This window comes from Aphanomyces astaci (assembly GCF_000520075.1).
Source record: "Aphanomyces astaci strain APO3 unplaced genomic scaffold supercont1.18, whole genome shotgun sequence".
NCBI classification, from domain to species: domain Eukaryota; phylum Oomycota; class Saprolegniomycetes; order Saprolegniales; family Verrucalvaceae; genus Aphanomyces; species Aphanomyces astaci.
This window is the reverse complement of record NW_009798281.1, coordinates 268,531-286,385: the sequence shown is the minus strand read 5'-3', so window position 1 is coordinate 286,385 and position 17,855 is coordinate 268,531. Positions and strand designations below refer to the sequence as shown.

Here is a 17,855-nt window from a genome sequence, read left to right as displayed (position 1 = left end):
TAATCAAAGCTATATAATTAAATAAACAAACAAGTTTTATTCAATTATTGGCTTTGCATACTCAAACTCAAATTCATTTGATTCTTACACAGAAACCAACACTACTTCGTCGTCCTCTTACAGTTCGCGACATCAACATAAACCTGAAGGTGTACTTGATGCTAATCGGAGTCACTATCATCGTCACTTGAGTTTCCACTTGCTGCTGACGATTCTGACTCCAACGCGTCAACTTGGGCAAGGTGTTCATGCAGCAACTTCAGCTTTTCTTGTACAGAGCGCACACATCCTTTTATAGAGTCTGGCTTCAAGTTCGCAAATGCAGCCTCCAGGCGCACTTTTACCTCTGGGAACTTCGTCATATTATCGTATTGACGCCCGACCTCACCTTTGACAATCGCGCACACAGTTTCAATGGGCTGGAGGTCGGAATGATGTGGTGGTGTAAAGACGACGCTGTGCCCACGACGCTCAGCCATGTCAACAATCATGGGCTTGATGTTCGCCTTGATGTAGGTCGACAGCAGCCCCCACAGCTCACTCTTGTATTCGTTGCCCGTGGTCTTTATATCAAAGGCCTTGCACGCATCAACCAGCACACTCTTCCTGCAGCCACTCGTCGGGGTCGATTTCGGCAACGACTTATGGTACTTTGCGTTGTCGAGTACAATCCATGCGTTTGCGATCCCACTGGCCTCCATCTCATCCAACAGTCGCTTGAACCATGCAACGTAGTAGTCAGTGTCGAACATTCCGTGGTAGTCTTTAGGCTCCTTCGCCTTCGACTTGCCACCAGTAAAGATGTCCAATGCCATGATCTTTCTCTCCATTGTCGGTGAGTCCAGCATGGCGGCCACGAAGCAGTATCGCCTGCCTTTGTGTTTCTCTTTCGTTGCAGTACTCTGCGTGTCGTTCGGGTCGTACAAACTTTGATGATGGGACTTGTAGTGATGATGGATGTATGATTCGTCCGTATACACAACATGCGGCGGGTAGGTCGTGTCGATGATCGCATTCATGCGGCGAACGTAGGCGTCCCGCGTCTCTGCATTTGCTTTCGACAAGTGGCAGGTGGAAGATTCCTTTCGACTGCCACGCTTATACCCTTGTGCTTTGAGAAATCGTTGTACGGATCGCAGAGTTGACCACCATTGTCTCTTGTCGTCGGTGTTGAAGTCGAGAACACACACCTCATTGAGGTACACCATGACGTCAGCTGCTGTCGTTCGTGTTCGTGTCGCACGACGTTCTCGGACAAAGGTCTGTACCATTTCGACCACTTGTTTCGTGTGTGGGACAGTAGTTATGTGTACAGTGAGGTTGGCAGATGGGGTCGAAGCGGTGATAGTTTGGGTCTCCAGGTACTCTCGCCACACATCTTGCACCAGGTGTATGTTGCGCCCAAGAGCTTCAGCCACTTTTTTCCAGGCTGCTTTTATGCCCTGGCTTCGGAACCATGCGTGTAAGCGGAGAATGTCGAGTCTTTTCTCGCGGGTCACGGTGCGGTGCCTAGCGTCCTTTACAACGGCAAAGCATGCTTCCAAGGTGATATCCATGTTGATTGATTAATGAACTATGGTTGATGGCAAAACATCTATTTTTATCCTTGACAGGAAATAGAATTGCACGGTACCTCGAAGTAGCTAAATATAAAACCTCTATAATATCTTGGATTATGTTATAAAGGTTATGATGTTCCTGGGTGAAAAATGACACTCACTCAGGATGATTTGGCAAAGTATTTCACAAGTTATTCGCTTTCGTGGGTTGGATTTTTGGAGTTCTCAACTCCTCAAAATTACCTATTCAACCCACTTATTTTTATAGAGTTTCGACTTCACATTGCCTGAGATATACCAAAATAGCAGTTCGATGATGTCGCGAACTGTTAATTGATCCCACAAGAAAATCACTTTGGTGATGCAACGCTTGCTCTGGGTTGAGCGGTGGGGTGGGATTTCGCTGGGGAGCAGGTACATTTGCGCTTTGACCTTTGTCGCGTGGAACCATTTCTCGTCCACGCGGACATAGTCGTATATGTCGGCGAACTGAAAGTTGCTGTCGGGACGAACGAAGTCCATGGCCGATTTCACGCGGGCCACTTTGTTGACATCGGTTAGCTTAGGTTTAATGTGGGGACTGTACTTTACTACAAAACCGCGTTTATAGTAGTCTTTAAGGGTGCTCGCGGGTATGCCGATTGTGTGCGCGATGTACTGGAGTGTCGTCCGACGTCGTGGTGGTATCGCACGAATTCGTGCCGGAAGGTCCGTGTACAACGTCCCGCCATCTCGTCGGCTTGAACCCAACGTATGCTTATGTACGTATACATCGGGGCTCGTGTTGTTCACCACCCTCACGCCGCGCAAAATTTGTGTCGACTTACAGTGTTGTGTACTACTTACTACTTCTGTTTCGGGTCTTCGATCAAAAGAGATCAACATTCCTGTTTTCGGATAAGTTTGGCTGTATCCGTATTTTTTATCTTGACTTGAGTATCGTGATTCTTTTTCAACGTGCGCGACTGGATGCAACTTTTTTTTTATAAATTCGGGCCAATTGGGGGACTTCAGAAACTGTCACAAACTATATTTGAGCCGCTTCTGACTTAAAATTATCCGTATAAAAGTCGAATATTATTGCCCGTGCTGTCTTGCCAGTGTTTGAAATTGTCATAGTTTTCACTTTTTTTGGACTCCCTATTGGCTAGAATTTGTGCCGAGATTGATGGACGACACAATTCTGGCATTTGAAAATCACTGTCAGCATGGCGCCGAAAGGAAAAGGACGTGTGAAGGGATGGAGTAATCCAGAAGTGATGTTGATGTTGGACTGCGTCGAATCGCACCTACCGCTTGGATCAATGCTGTAAGGTGGATTACAATTCGCGAATTGATTGGGTGGGATTGAGATGGTGGCGATGTATGCGCTTGGGATCGATTTGTTTCGAAAAGTTGTTCGCTTGATGGTCTTTCGCATGGAACTATATTAACCTATACTAGTATATGATACTACCGGTAATGGGGACACGTTCGACGGTTACATATTCGCGCGTGCCCACCGGGTTGTTTACTTGTCGGCGGCGGTGGCCTTGGAGACGTCGTCGTCATCCATGTGCATCCAAATCCACCATATCAAGAGCGTCATTTTTTGCAGCTCAGGTACCATTCCATTTATCCGTAAAACGTTATCCGGGTAAAATACGATACTGTCGGCACAAATTTGTTGAGACGTATTTTTCGCCTCCACAAAAAATTTGTGACACAATTGAATTATAATTCCGGATGATTTCACTGTCACAAATAAAGTTTGTGACAGTTTCTGAAGTCCCCCATTGGATGCATTATAGCATTATATTAGACCTCCTGACTAATGATTAAAACAATGTCAAATGTCCGGATACTTTCGTAGAATTATCATGTGCTATTGGATTCATGAAAATGACTGGTCAATGATTCTTTTAGTTGTCAGAAGAGTAGTCATTGGATGCCTGCCAAAAATCTCGCAAACGAAAATAAGCTCGTCAAATTCTTCCGGATAGAAGAATTTTGGGGCAAACCCAAATTCATTTCGTTCTGGAAATATCAATTTATAGAGGCTTTTATGTATTAATTTGCATATATTTTGGTTTGTGCACCAGACTATGCGAAGATTGATTTTTCGACTTCGCATCGTACAAATTTGTGGAGGGTTTTATTTTATTATTATTACAAATGAAAAATTATGTTTGCGAGATTTTTGGCAGTCATCCATTGGGCATTCGAATAGTACGCGCTAAATGATTGGATCATTTGATTTGGTGGTGATCAATGACGTACCAATTAATGTTTTTGGAAACGCCTCAGTCATTTCCAAACCATCGACTACTTCCCGATAATAACAACCAATCGACTAAATGGCATGCCGAACCAGCTTGCAGGGGCCCCACCCCACCTCGTTGACGACACGTAGCATCAACCAAGGGGTATCGCTGCTCAACAACCTCGAAATGCAGCGTCAAGCCAAGCGCACTCGCTACTCCACGCATCTTGCTGACGAACCTGACACCGACACCGACTCCATTGTTCCCATATACGACGCGTTCTTGGAGACCCAAGGTCCCGAAGGGATTCTCACGATACCAGCTTTATTCCCTCGGAATTCAACATCCTTTGGGCTGACGTTCGATCGCACCTTTTCAAGCACTGGAATGTCGGCTCGGGGCGTAAAACAGAAGTGACAGCAAGAGATCTCCTTCTCATGCTTCTTACCTCGCACAAGCATTGTGGGGCGTGGGACGTTGTTGCAGCCATGTTCAAACAGAAAGTGGCTACCTTCGAAAAGCGCGTCATGAAGTTTTTGATGGTTCTGTATCCATTTGTCATGCGAAAGTACGTGACAGCTGTGGGGGAGAAATGGACGATGTCTCAACTCGCTGCAGGTGGCAAGCAATTCAGGAACTTTCCCTACGCTCGCTACGCTACGGATGTGACGTTCTAGCAGACCAATGTGCCCTCCGGCTCGTATGCCGAGAAGAAACTGTTCTACAGTGGCAGGCACCACCTGTACGGTCACAAGGTCGAAGCCTCGGTCTTCCCGAATGGTTTCGCTATTAATTGCACAAGTTACTACAAAGGTAGCGTTTCCGACAAGACCATCTTTGACGAGAACCTCGACTTCCACGCCGCCAACCTCTGCAAGGAAGCCACTGACATGGACCTGGCTGACGCCGACGGCCTGGGACCCGATCGAGAACTACGTTGGGCAGTACTCGTTGACAAGGGTTATCAAGGGGCCCAGCGGAACGTCCGAGCCGTGCTGCAACTCAAGAAGCCTATGGGTGGAATTCTTACCTTTGAGGAACTGCGCCGGAACGACCGCATCGCCAGCGACCGTGTCATTGTCGAAAACTTCTTCGGGCGTCTGAAGACGCTTTGGGGTGTGTGTAGCGATACCTACCGCTGGAATCGTAAGACTTACGATGTTGTGTTTCAGACCTGTATGGCGTTTACGAATGCACACGTTCGGTTCCACCCCCTTCGCGCTGAAGACGACGACGCAAACTCGCAGTACATCAACCGCTTGAACGCTATCGGCACCAAGATGGTCAAGAACAAGAATACAGCGACACGTACCTATCGTTCGAAGCGCAAGGCGAGGCTGTCGATGTTCATGACTGCCGAGAGCTCTCTTGCTGCTGCGGATGCAGGTGGAAGCGACACTGACATGGGCTCCAACAGTGAAATCGAAAATCCCCGTGGTTCGTTCTTTTAGGGATATATCCCAAATTAGTGCTTTCGCTAGGCATATGTACGTGATTTGAATAATTTGATGCAGGTTTTATCAAAAGGTGGTGGGTAAAAATTGGTGCGGTATTGGCTCCATTTGTTAACGAATTACCTTAATAAGTAATATAAATAGATTAGAAATCGGATTTCTGTAATAGACAGATTTCGAAAATTATGCCGTGCATTTCCTGGCACTATTGTCGATATGCATGGAAAGTGCACGGGATCAATTTAACCTAATTTCGAAAAGGCATCACTTGCCGTATACGGATAAATACTAGTTTACCGTAATCCCCACAGGCGTGCGCGGCCAAAGTCCCATGCTGACTATCGAGGAGCTTGGTGCTCTTGTTCGTCGAAGACCCGGCCTTTCGTTTAAACAGCGTATGAGACTACTTCGTCTCCTGCACATTACAAAAACATCCCACTATTTCGTCGAAAAGTGAGTTGTTTGTCAATTTGTACTACCTCTGTCCGAAAGTGATTGCACGAATGGACATTTCAGGTGTGAAATTAGGGTATCTCCTCCAAATAAGTGGTGAACCTCCCACACATTAGGAGTACTTTTGAATACAAAATTTCAAATAGAATCCAATTAGAGCCCAAAGGTCCTAAATAGGAGTACAGCTGATTTATCCACGAAAAAAAGTGGGAATGATGATCATATTTGACTGTGCTCACGTATAAGTTCTGTAAATTTATATTTGTAAAATTCGATTTATACAGGTATCGAATGTATTTGTGGTAAAGTGTACGTGCAATAAACTGTATAATATAATAAATTGTACCGTAAATTTACACTCGTGCAATCACTTTCGGACAGAGGTAGTAGTGATTATATTTGAATGCTGAGTACATGATAAACAAGGTTGTGACTGGTCATTCATTCAATCTCTGGGTTAGAGGTCTATTGAACCCATGGCGCACCTATTTTCAGATTTTTCCAATTTGAATATTTGCAGAAATTACATCAATTTTTGCCAAATGTCAGGTCTATTTCCGTCCGAAGGTAGTACATATCAAGAAGAATAGCAAAGGTTGTATGTTGGAAAGGTTAGCTCGACAGTAGACTAACTATTAATCACTTCATATTTTGCCCTGGCCCAGCAAGCCAGTAGCTTGTCCTACAGAGAACTGCGTTGGGACTGGCGCACAGTAGTACTCGAAAAAATTTAAAAAGACTGTAAGAGCAGAAATCCAAACGAAAACGAAACTATATTGGCCAATCGCAGCGTCCCCCCAACATAAGCCGTGATTGGTCAGTTCAAATGGGAGATTTTAATCTAATTGGCTGACTTTGGATGACATTTGACTTGCAAGCATTCTTCAATGGCACCGCCTCACCGTGTTGCAAACCGCCGGCAGCGCCGATACAAAGTCCGACAAATTCAAGTGTTCCTCCAGACATTCGCCCTCCTCGGCCCATGAGCAAGTGTCAGACTCTTTGCACGAACGTACAACATACCAGGGGCAACCTTCCGCCGCTTAACGAGCAAGATGGCGGCGTAGATGAAGGCGTCAAAACCTCGTGGGCGAGCGACTAAGCACAGCGGGCGTGCCACGCTTTATGTACAAGGAAGAGTTGAATCAAACAACTTTTCAGGTGAGCTCGTCGACTTCATGGCATCTGTGCGGCATGGCGAGCACTTCCTTACCACGGCGCATCTGGTCATGTGGCTCAAGACGTACCAGCCTGAATGGTTGGCTGAGTACATGAGCTCCAAGCCGACCGACGAGCGCGCGTACAAGTCACTGGTGCAATGGTGCCTTCGTTTCGCCAACCGACATGGCTACCACCATCGTGTTCCTTGCCCTGCGAAGTCCACCCAAGGGGAGCTTGCTGTGACCCAAGAGGCGTTTGCTGCTGATTTCCGCTCGACGTTTGGCCACATTCCCAAACACGCATGGATCAACGTGGACGAAACACCTGTGTACTACGATATGCCGCCTGGTCGTACTCTTGCTCGAGTTGGACAGTCCTCACACGTGAAAGAGTCCCAAAAACACTCCGATCGTATCACGGCTGTGCTCTCAATTCGTGCGGATGGTATGTCACTACTCATTGCGTCGACTCATTGCAAGGTATGTAGGTACAAAAATGCCGCTGCTACTGATTGTAAAGGGCCGCCCCGACGGTGATATCGCGACCAAAGAAGTTCCGATGTATCCCGCTGGACTGGTCTACGCTGTGCAGAAGACTGCGTACATGAACCAGCGTGTCAGGAACATGTACCTCCGTGAGGTTTTGAAGCCTGAGTTGGATTGTCCGTCGGTCCCCCTTGCCGATAACCTGAAATGTCACGTGTCGAAGAAGAGCTACAAGATCATGCAGGATGAACTTTACTCCGATGCGTTTCTCCAGCCATTGCCGGCCAACACGACGAGTGTCCTTCAACCTTTGGATGTCGGCGTCATGGGACCTTTCAAGCAGATGTGCCGTACGGAGTAGGAAGACAAAGTCGTCACTGCTGCAGAGAAGCGTCTTGTTATGATCAAGAGGGCGATTAAGGTGTGGGATGGTATGAAGGAAGACACAGCTCGCAAGTCCTTCGAAAAAGCACTTCACATTTCCGAGATTTAGTGTAAATTTGTTCAGGTTTTTGGTGAAAAATGTAATTAACTTCAAAATCATAAAAACGTTCGCACTGCACTTTGGCCCCATGCTAACTTTGACCCCTCACACTAATTGTGCTACAATTGCATAGTCAAGCAGCATTTCGCCGTCTTACCCACTGCGCAATTCCGAAGAACGGAGGTATCCTCAGTCTGAAATAGTTTGCAAGACTGAGGTACCAGTCATGTCAATTGGTCCCGAGTTCAATCCCAACCCGAGGCTCATTTTTATTGGCAAAAATTAAACCAATCCGAGTGGTGTTGTTGATTGTGATGCGGAGAGTTTTATTATATTTTGGTACCACACATCCCGCCACCATATACAAACGTCCATACAACAAGGTATACCACTGTGCGCCAGTCCCAACTCAGTTCTCTGTACAATGCGCGTCACATGAATACACTCATGGCCAAAATTCAGGGAACGCTCACATTTTTTGGGATGTCTCAATAACCAATGGGAGTTATGAGATGCTGTTTGAATATGATAAGCCAATAAGAATGCTCGAAACGTGGTTATGGCTACCGAGGAGCGAAGTAGAAGTAACGAAGACTTTCTATACAACAATCGTTTTTTGCACCTGGACAAAATTAAGGAACACAATATCCGATACAAATTTCTATATAAACAGAGTGTACTACTGTCAATAATGCATCTTGTCACCATTGCGGTGAATGGTTTCCAAGCATCGACCATGCATGGAGTCAATCAGCTTCTTGACTTCGGCACGACTAATCGCGTTCCACGCCTCAAAGATCGCATGACGGAGGTCAAGAAGGTTCTTGTATTGACGACCATTGTTGTAAACTGAACGTGCCATGGAAGCCCAAACGTTCTCGATTGGGTTGAGATCGGGGGAGCAAGCAGGCCAAGGTAAAAGCACGATTGATTGGTCTGCAAACCACTCCTTCGTCTCAATCGACGTGTGAATCGGCGCATTGCCTTGTTGAAAGACAAAGTCAGTTCCATAGGTAAGGTGGACAAACGGCAACATAAACTCGGAAACAGTGTAGATGTAGTCACCTGACTTCTGCTTTCCCGTCAGTGCAGCTAGGTTACTTTTCCCTCACGCAGCAAAGTCACCCCACACCATGATTGAGCCGCCTCCTTGTTGCGGGGTCACAAAATTTCGCTTTGACGTCCGAATTCATGCCAGTAGTGCTTGAATCCATCAGGTCCGTCCAGGTTAAACTTTTTCTCGTCGGAGAAGATAACCTTAGACCAGTCCAAGGAGCCTTGTGCGTATACCCATTGCACACTTGAATCGAGTGACCTTGTGCGCGGGAGTCAACGGCAACGTTCGCTGCATCTTGGCATACACCAAGAGATCACAACGCGACAATAAGCGTCGAGTGGTACGTGTGGAACATGGCAACTCACACAGCTTGTGTAGCGACTGAGCACTTAAGCCAGTTCACGAACAAGTCGGCGTGTTTCTCGCTCGAAGAGAATTAGTGCCCGACCGCTGGTCTTCTTGCCGCGGTTTCCGCGTCGTAGGCAGCGTGATATCACGGAAATAGACTTACCCGTGAGTTGGCAGATCTCACGATACGACTTTCCGGCCTCGCGGAGTCCTTTGATGCGTCCACGCAGCTCATCAGTCAACATTTGACCGTGCATGGTGACAAGTAACGCTGAATTTGTATGCAAGTCACTTTGACACATTCTGTTTATATAGAAATTTGTATCCGATATTGTGTTCCTTAATTTTGTCCAGGTGCAAAAAATGATTGTTGTATAGAAAGTCTTCGTTACTTCTACTTCGCTCCTCGGTAGCCATAACCACGTTTCGAGCATTCATATTGGCTTATCATATCCAAACAGCATCTCATAACTCCCATTGGTTGTTGAGATATTTGTTGAGATATCCCAAAAAATGTGAGCGTTCCCTGAATCTTGGCCATGAGTGTAAACCCACATACGTTTGAGTGCGTAACTTTTGACAAATAAAAAATTCGGATTAACGACGGGTTGCAAATGGATCCTTGTAATTGGTCGGTGATTTTGATATATAATTTACCGCATTTTGTGTTGTGAGTCGTCCAAAAACCTGTCAGATTCAAGCATTTCGATCCTGACGCCGCGCCTTGTGTTAACAAAGTAACCCAGGCCGTGCTGGACGAAGTCTGGATTGGATATGCTGTGCACTTTTGGGCCAAGTACAGTGAGTACGACAGGACTCGGATTTTCAATGCCGACGAGACTGGCGTGTATTTCGATATGCCACCTAGCAAGACGTTGGCAGAAGTTGGGAAGTGTCGTTCAAAGTGGGCAAGAGTTCGAAACATTCTGAACGCATTTCGTGCGTCCTGACTATCCGAGCTGATTGCGTAGTAGCTATACCCCGGGGGTCGGCCCTACGGGGTAGGGTTAAGGGGAGGGGGAAAGGGAATAGCCTAAAAGGCCGCACTTCTGTGGCTGGCACAGGTACATGCAACATATTTGTATATCGCCTATAAAAGATTTCTTAGGTATCAAGGTGCTGCTATTGTTCATCGTCAAAGGGAAGCCAGGTGGGCCAATCAACAAGATCGAGTTGCCTCAGTACGATCAACGCCATGTGTATGCTGTTCAAGCAAACGCTTGGATGGATGACCGTGTCTGGGGCATCTATCTGGAGCGTTTGTTTGCTCAGCATGTAGAGGACGCGTCGGTGCTAATGGTTGACAATCTCGACTGCCACGTGTCCGAGGAGTCACACAACAAAGTGGCTGAAACACTGTAGTGCTGTGGAACCACTGCCCAAGAACTCGACTAGTCGGTGCCAGCCGCTTGATGTTGGAATTATGGGTCCCGTCAAGGCCATGTTAAAGTATGAGTGGCTTCTGGAGGAAGAGGAACGCGAAACCGACGAAATGACAGCGCACGAGAAACGTTGTGCTACAATCAATCGTACCATTCGTGGTGCCGTATAGTGTACATGTATTGCTACGGATTAATCTATTGCGACTCCTGTTATAACTGATAATTTTCTTGTAAAAACTGATATTTACTTGTAACACGTTGAATATACTTCAAATTTGTACGACGCAATGGATTAACAAAGTTTTGAGAAAGAGTGTCGGCTGGTTGTGAAATATCACCTGTCGCAATACATATACACTATACGGGTGTGTGGAACAAAATTACTGCTAGTACTGTAGTTAAATCATTTGACAAAGCTGTACCTAGTGTTATTGAATAGTACCCTTTTACGAATGGTGTGAGACCGATCACGAACTTTTTTGTCCGGTTATATGTTGCGTCACGAATTTCCAGGATTCGTAAAAGGCAAATATCATGGATCTATTTCTGACTTAGTCTTGTCTTTCGTATTAAAAAAATTGTATCCACAAAATAGTACACTTTTACGAATCCTCACGAATTATGTAGCTAGCTGCCTTGGATATCCGGAATGTTGAAAGATCCATTTTGCGATCAGCAATGGGCAGGACAAAGCGGAAGCACACAGATGGTGATGTAGAAGAAGTTGCAGGGGATCGAGTGGTCGCTATGCGTCTTGTAGATGACACAAGGGCCCAATACCTCGCTATCCTGGAAAGGTTTAAGCGTTGGCTGCACACAGAGCACCCGTCATTCGTGGTTGACACCACGATCCAGCTACCATTGCCCAGCAATATCTGCCAAATGTATTTAGACTACGCATCAATCAAGCGCAATACACGTGGCGAGGCGCTTGTGCCCAAGCAATACAACACCTTCTCCACCATCGGGACCTGCAAGAGTGCGCTGAAATTCCTGTACAAGGAGGCGAACATCACCATGGACGAAGATCTGGAATCGCGACTGAAAGGTTTGTTTTAAGTCTTGAGGAAAATGAAAATTAATCGATTTAAATGGGCCTAAATTGTTGTAGACTTTGCAAACGGGTACAAACGGCACATAGCACAACTGAAGGAGGATGGTGTCATGCCCATCGGTGAAGGCATATTACCGATGTCTGTGGACGGTAAATTAGTTTTATGCTGTGAATTTTTTTTCCTTAATAATTATTTTCGATATTATATTTTAGGTTACTCCTATTTGGCAAACGTTGCGCTGTCGTCGACAACGGACTACAATCTGGCAATCAACGCTCATACGTTTCTCGTGTTTTGTTGGAATTTGATGGCGCGTTCAGTTTCAACAGCGTCAATTCGTTTCGACAACATCACGTGGCAGGGTAGGTTTATATTGGTGTAAATTCATATGTAAACCGATTAATATTAGGGGATGCAATGTTGATCAAATTTGGCCGGACAAAAAGTGACCAAGAAGGCGCTGCTCTGTTTCCCAAGCATGTTTACGCAAATCCCACGAGTCCGGCAGTATGCCCAATTCTGAGGTCTGTTCCATGATTTAATTTGGATTTACGTGATATTAAATGTGCAACCTCTGAATTTAGCCTTGCGATGATTGTGTTTACGAGAGGTTTAACGACTGGCCAGCGAACGAAATTGGTCTTTGGAGCAACGGCCCAAACCCGATTTTCGAGGTGGCTGCTTAAAGTCTGTTCTGTGAACGAAGCAGAAATACTGGCAATGGGGATGGCCATTTCCGAGATTGGCACCCATTCGTTCCGAAAAGGGGTTGCGACAGCACTGTCCAACTCACCGGGTGGGCCACAGGCAGTCTCGATTTGGCTTCGTGCGGGATGGAGCCTTGGAAGTGTGCAAGGGCGGTACATTTTTGAAGGCTCTGGTGGCGACCAATTTGTTGGACGTGCTGCGACAGGTATAGGACAAATTATTCAAACTTTGGATTATAAATTATGACTTCGATTTTTTCATGAATTATAGGCTTGCCATTGACATCAAGCACATTTGCGTCGTTGCCCCCGCATTTTTTTGGAGCACCTGCTTTGTCACTTGCTGAATGGGAGACGGTAGTGCCTGGGTACTCCACGGAATATCCAGCATGCTTCCGATGTGTGCTGCCATACCTATTGGCGTCACTGGCATTCCACCACAGCTGGTTGAAAATGGCATTGAGTCCTGACCACCCTATCTTTCTGTCCCCAATTTGGCGCTCTGGTTTTTTAATTGGTCTGTCCAAACGAGTTCATGGTGGCGTCATGGTCAATCGTGCTACTGGAATGGTTGCGACTGGTGTGCCACCACACGTAACCCTGGTTGACCGTCTGGACCAATTGGAAACTGGGTTTAAAACATTTGAAAATAACGTGTTTGACAAAATCGACAATATTCCCGAAAGTGTGGCGATGGCGGTCAGCGGCCGGGCCCCTACAAGTGACTCAACCCCAGTAACAATTGGGATGATGCACGATTCGTTTGAGCTCCTTCGGCATCAACTGTTGGCGGATTTGAGGTTGGCATCTTCAAGTACACCCCTGGTCGAGTCTACGATCACTCCCGAAGTTCGACATGATGAACGACCCAACCAACCCGTTAAAGTCCAAAGGACAAACAATTTGGTATGCCCCAGCACCAAAACGTTCGATTTGTGGACTCTGTGGTGGAGTGGAAGCGAAGTCCACAATACTCCTCCATTTCGCATCTTGAGGCGAAAAGATTTCCCCAGAAACAGCGACAGGGTCAACTTTTCCAAAGCCACAGCAGTGATTGATTTGATTTTGAACATCACAACGACAACTCGGCAATTTGCAATCAACATGACGGTGGCCCAGCGAAGCGAGGTGTACCTGACAGGAATGAGAAGCATCTGGACAGCAATTTCAGCAGCCACTGGAGTTTCCCCTACAAAGCGGCGTGTCGACGACATATCCTACCACACCGTGTACGATTTAATAAAGAAGCACAACATTACAGCTCCATAATAAAGGTTTATACGTGTGTTTACCATTGCCTTTTGACTAAGCTAACCTCAACAATGGTCCGGTCACGAACAGCCGCCACCGTGCACGCAAATGGCCCGGTCACGGGAATGGCAGCCGCCACCACGTCCGTGAATGGTCCGTTCTCGGCCACGGTTGCCGCCGCCGTGCCTTGGAAAAGTCCGGTCGCGGTCGTGACTGCCATCTTGACGGGGAGCGTCATGTCTTGGTCATTGACGCTTGGGCACTTGTGCACCTTGAGTTGTGTCTTGTATGGATCGACTACAGTATACATAGCTCGCTTATTGCACGATTGAATGACTAAAGTGACGTTGCACCTTGTAGATGTCGTGCTGTACAACGGACTTGTCCAGGGCGGTCGTGCGTGTGGCTGGTTTGCCGAGAGTAAATGGATAGCCCGTCTAAAACCAATATAACACAAAATCGGATTATAAAGGGATTCGTATTGCATTCGTAAAGGGTCCAATAAAGGTGAATAGTAATACAGCTTGTGTGTATTCATCGGTGTTGTTGTTCTCGGTGGAGGGTTGTCATGGTAAACCCCCCTCCTGTCAGCCAAATATGCGACATGCTATATGTAACGTTACACTGTGTTTTACTATGTGTTTTATTGGTGTAAATTTGCTTTGAAACAGCCAATTAAAACGTACTTGAGGTTTGGCGACATGGGTGTGAGTTGACGATTATTAATATAATTCATCGGCTCATATTACCACTTTCCATACAAATTCCTTAATATCCAGGAGTGCAACTTTCGTCCACTTTTACTGCCCAGCACTGTAATCACTTCACATGTTACCCTGGCCCAGCAAGCCAGTAGCTTGTCCTACCCTCGACCTGCGCAACAACTACAAGAACCATGACGGAAGCCTACCTTCCTATAGTGACGTTTGTACAGGAAAATGGCTGTAGTGTCGACCATGGAGCGTTCTTCGACCACTGGAAAATCCATCTCCCCAGCGACTGAAGGCTACGACAGAGTTGTAGCCTTCGAAGTAACCGGTATGAATGCCAACGAGGGTACGTTTTTAATGATTTCCTTTGTGTGCCGCAAGCTTGGTGGTCAGGCACTAGTAAAGATAAGCTCCTGACCCAATTATAATAAAACGCAGGTTCCGAGTGTAACTGATTCAAGTAATAGAGTGGTTTTGCGAGTCCTTGGACTATGCATACACTACAAAAACATACGTTTGACAAAAGCGGAGTTCGAACCTCCACAATTAATAGAAGCACTCCCATGATTTGATATTCCTACCCTGGAAATGGCCATTTGTAGGGACACTTGGAACTACACCTACAGCCAGTCAATCCATAGTGGGACATGATTTCTGCAATGTCCACATCCCATACGGACAAGGTTTCGAGAGTCGAGGGCACAACTGATTGTGCGTCAAGTCAACGCCAAGTTCGAATTCACAGCCTGCTCATGAACAAGTCCACTTTGCGAACACTGACCCACACACATGCAAGCGCAAGGTCCAGCCACATTACCGGTAGTCTCGTCTGTGCATACCAAACGATGACCTGCAAGCAGAGGATTTGGGCATTCTGTGTGGACCTGCACATGATGAGCAAGTGATCTGTGGCTATATCCATAGATCTATACTAGTACACGATGATCGAATGTATGTGTGTGGGGGAAGGTGCATGATTCAAAGAGTAACACGTTGATGTCATAGTGCGACATGTCCACAACGCGGAGATATACATCGAGTGGACTGGCCGGTGAATCGCATTGATGTCATAGAACTACAGGTCAGCAACGCAGATATATATAGGAAAAGAGGCGGACTGACCGGAGAAACAACAGTCGGCATGGGAGCGCCGGTGTGGGGAGAACGCTGTGTCCTCCACCAACGTCCGCCGCCGCTGCTATCATATTGCGATGCTCTCCATCGACACTGCACTTTACGTAGAGTCCAGCAACGCTGTCACGCTACGAATCCCTCCATCACCGCTAACAGTACAGCCCTCCATCGCCGCCACCGTCGGTGGGGATCGGTCCTCAACGGTGGCTGGCACAACAACAATCCACTCGAAAAATCCGCATAATTCTCGTATCCAGTTTAGTCTAGGGAGATATGCCAAATCAAAAATATGTTTTAACGTTACTCCTACGCGTTCACGACGAACCGCTTTTGGCACAGTGTTGTGTAGGCTTAGGGTGCGTCTGGTAAACGGATATATTGCAATATTCAGGCCCAAAACGCCATTTTGGGGCCGAATTCAACATATCTGATCAAAATTGAAACATGTCTTCCTTGAAGAGTTTTAACCGAAATTCAATAATTCCACGTGGGATTTACTCGTTGAACAGGTCCAAAACGCCACATTACAAAATGGACCTTTTACCTCCATTTTGAAAATTGCATTTTGGTTAATCCCATTTTTCGAGAAAATGGAATATTATTTTTGAAATGTTACCAGACGCACCCTTAGTCAACGGATAACTTGCAAAATCTCTCTAATAGTGTCTCCGTACGTAATCCGGATAAGATTTATATCCGGATAAAAGACACTTACCGCCAAAAACTCCCACCAAAAAGTACTCAAGTCAGGTTTTGCCCCCACATTCAAATTTGCCGCGATGGAGGAAGCCCAGCGAGTCACACAGTACGACATGTCTAACGCCACGCAGTTAAAGTTCAGCACCATCATGATCGCCATTTGTAATGAAGCTGCTTGTACTGCGTGGTGTATGCAGGTCGGGCTTCTCAAGTCGAAGATGCTGTGTCCGTCATGCGCGAAGGACATGCATGACCTTGAGCGGGACAAGGTGGAGATGCCGCCGTGCTAACTGCGGTTCCATCGAGCGCAGCACGAAGGTTGGATTGACATGTTCTATTTTTGTCGAGACATTTGCTCTAACGAGATGTTATCCAGCGCTATGATGGTATGTCGAATTAGATAGAATTCATTTATGTAATTAATATATCCGAGGTTGTTGAATTATTCTATATGTTGTTCTATAATTGACACATCCAAGGGTGTCGAACCATATAATATTTATGTATGTTATTGATATATACAATGCTGTCGTGGTATACAATTTGTATTTCTGTATCTAAGGTTATCGAATTATATAGTACTAATTCCTGTAATCGATATATTCAAGGTGGTTGAATTATGTAATGTGTATTTCTGTGATTAATATATCCAAGGTTGTCGATTTATATGATATATATTTCTGTAATTAATACATCCAAGATTGTCGAATTATATGATATTTATTCCTGAAATTAATGTATCCAAGGATATCGAATTATATGATATTTATTTTTGTAATTAATATATCCAAGGTTGGCCGTGTAGGCTCGGTCGTTGAAATCGACGAGACATCACTCAAAAAAATTCAAATACAACCACGGAGCCCAGCACCCCGACGTTTGGTTGTTCGGAGGCGTGGACAGAACTACGCGCAAGTGGTTCGGGCGCCTTATGTTGCACGGCCGTACGAAGCCATCTTTGTCTGCCATGATCGGGCAGCACATCCGACCAGGTACTCTGATCATGTCAGACAAATTTGGTTCGTACGTGTCGTCGGACGAAAGACACATATTGTCTAACAACCCATTGCTGGCCGACAAGAACTAAGGCCATCATTGGGTGAACCATTCGGAAAACTTCGTGGATCCAGCGACCAGCGCACACACCCAGACGATCGAGGGTGTGTGGGAAGTTCGCGTCAATCGCTTTCTCAAAACAATGCGCGGAATTCGAACGAAGTACCTACCCGCCTATCTGGACGAATTTATGTGGTGCATTTGATTTTTCCCACCGCAAGCGGACGAAAAGATGTTTTTCACCGGCTTAGTTCACAATATTGGAAAAAGTATACTACTCTGGTCCATAATGACTGTGCCAAAGTTTAGACTTGGATATAGTATAGGGAGCGGTTCAAGAATATCTTGAAAATTGTATTGGATTCTGAAAACGCATAACTGAGTCGGCAAATAGAATTGTATTTTTATTCAACGACGAAAACTACTCATTCAAGAGAATTGACCAAGCCCTCAAGGTGAATTTCTTCGCCCAGACGACAGCTCAAGTGAACTAAGGCCTCTTCATACGTCGTCGAGTTGCATTCAACAGTGAAAGAGGACAAGTTCTTAATAGTCGTGTCCTTATTCATGTGTGGAAGCTTATAGTCGTTGCTGCCTTGAATTTCAATTGACTTTTC

General features: G+C 46.0%; 4 protein-coding genes across 4 annotated transcripts; 3 read left to right on the top strand and 1 right to left on the bottom strand.

Annotated features, from left to right (window-relative positions):
- Positions 1-3,895: 3,895 nt before the first annotated feature.
- H257_08240 (hypothetical protein) lies at positions 3,896-5,253 on the top strand (the record flags this gene model as incomplete). Its single annotated transcript, XM_009834058.1, has 3 exons — positions 3,896-4,097; positions 4,214-4,383; positions 4,480-5,253. The coding sequence occupies 3 exons, from the start codon at positions 3,896-3,898 to the stop codon at positions 5,251-5,253; spliced, it is 1,146 nt and encodes a 381-aa protein (XP_009832360.1).
- A 6,051-nt stretch (positions 5,254-11,304) lies between these two features.
- Positions 11,305-13,657, top strand: H257_08239 (hypothetical protein; the record flags this gene model as incomplete). Its single annotated transcript, XM_009834057.1, has 5 exons — positions 11,305-11,674; positions 11,738-11,830; positions 12,128-12,188; positions 12,266-12,594; positions 12,660-13,657. The coding sequence occupies 5 exons, from the start codon at positions 11,305-11,307 to the stop codon at positions 13,655-13,657; spliced, it is 1,851 nt and encodes a 616-aa protein (XP_009832359.1).
- Positions 13,658-13,676: 19 nt separating this feature from the next.
- Positions 13,677-13,877, bottom strand: H257_08238 (hypothetical protein; the record flags this gene model as incomplete). Its single annotated transcript, XM_009834056.1, has 1 exon — positions 13,677-13,877. One exon carries the CDS (start codon positions 13,875-13,877, stop codon positions 13,677-13,679), a length of 201 nt encoding a protein of 66 aa, XP_009832358.1.
- Positions 13,878-16,562: 2,685 nt separating this feature from the next.
- Positions 16,563-17,269, top strand: H257_08237 (hypothetical protein; the record flags this gene model as incomplete). The annotated part of the gene is made up of 2 exons (XM_009834055.1): positions 16,563-16,568; positions 16,988-17,269. 2 exons carry the CDS (start codon positions 16,563-16,565, stop codon positions 17,267-17,269), a joined length of 288 nt encoding a protein of 95 aa, XP_009832357.1.
- Between the last annotated feature and the right edge of the window lie 586 nt (positions 17,270-17,855).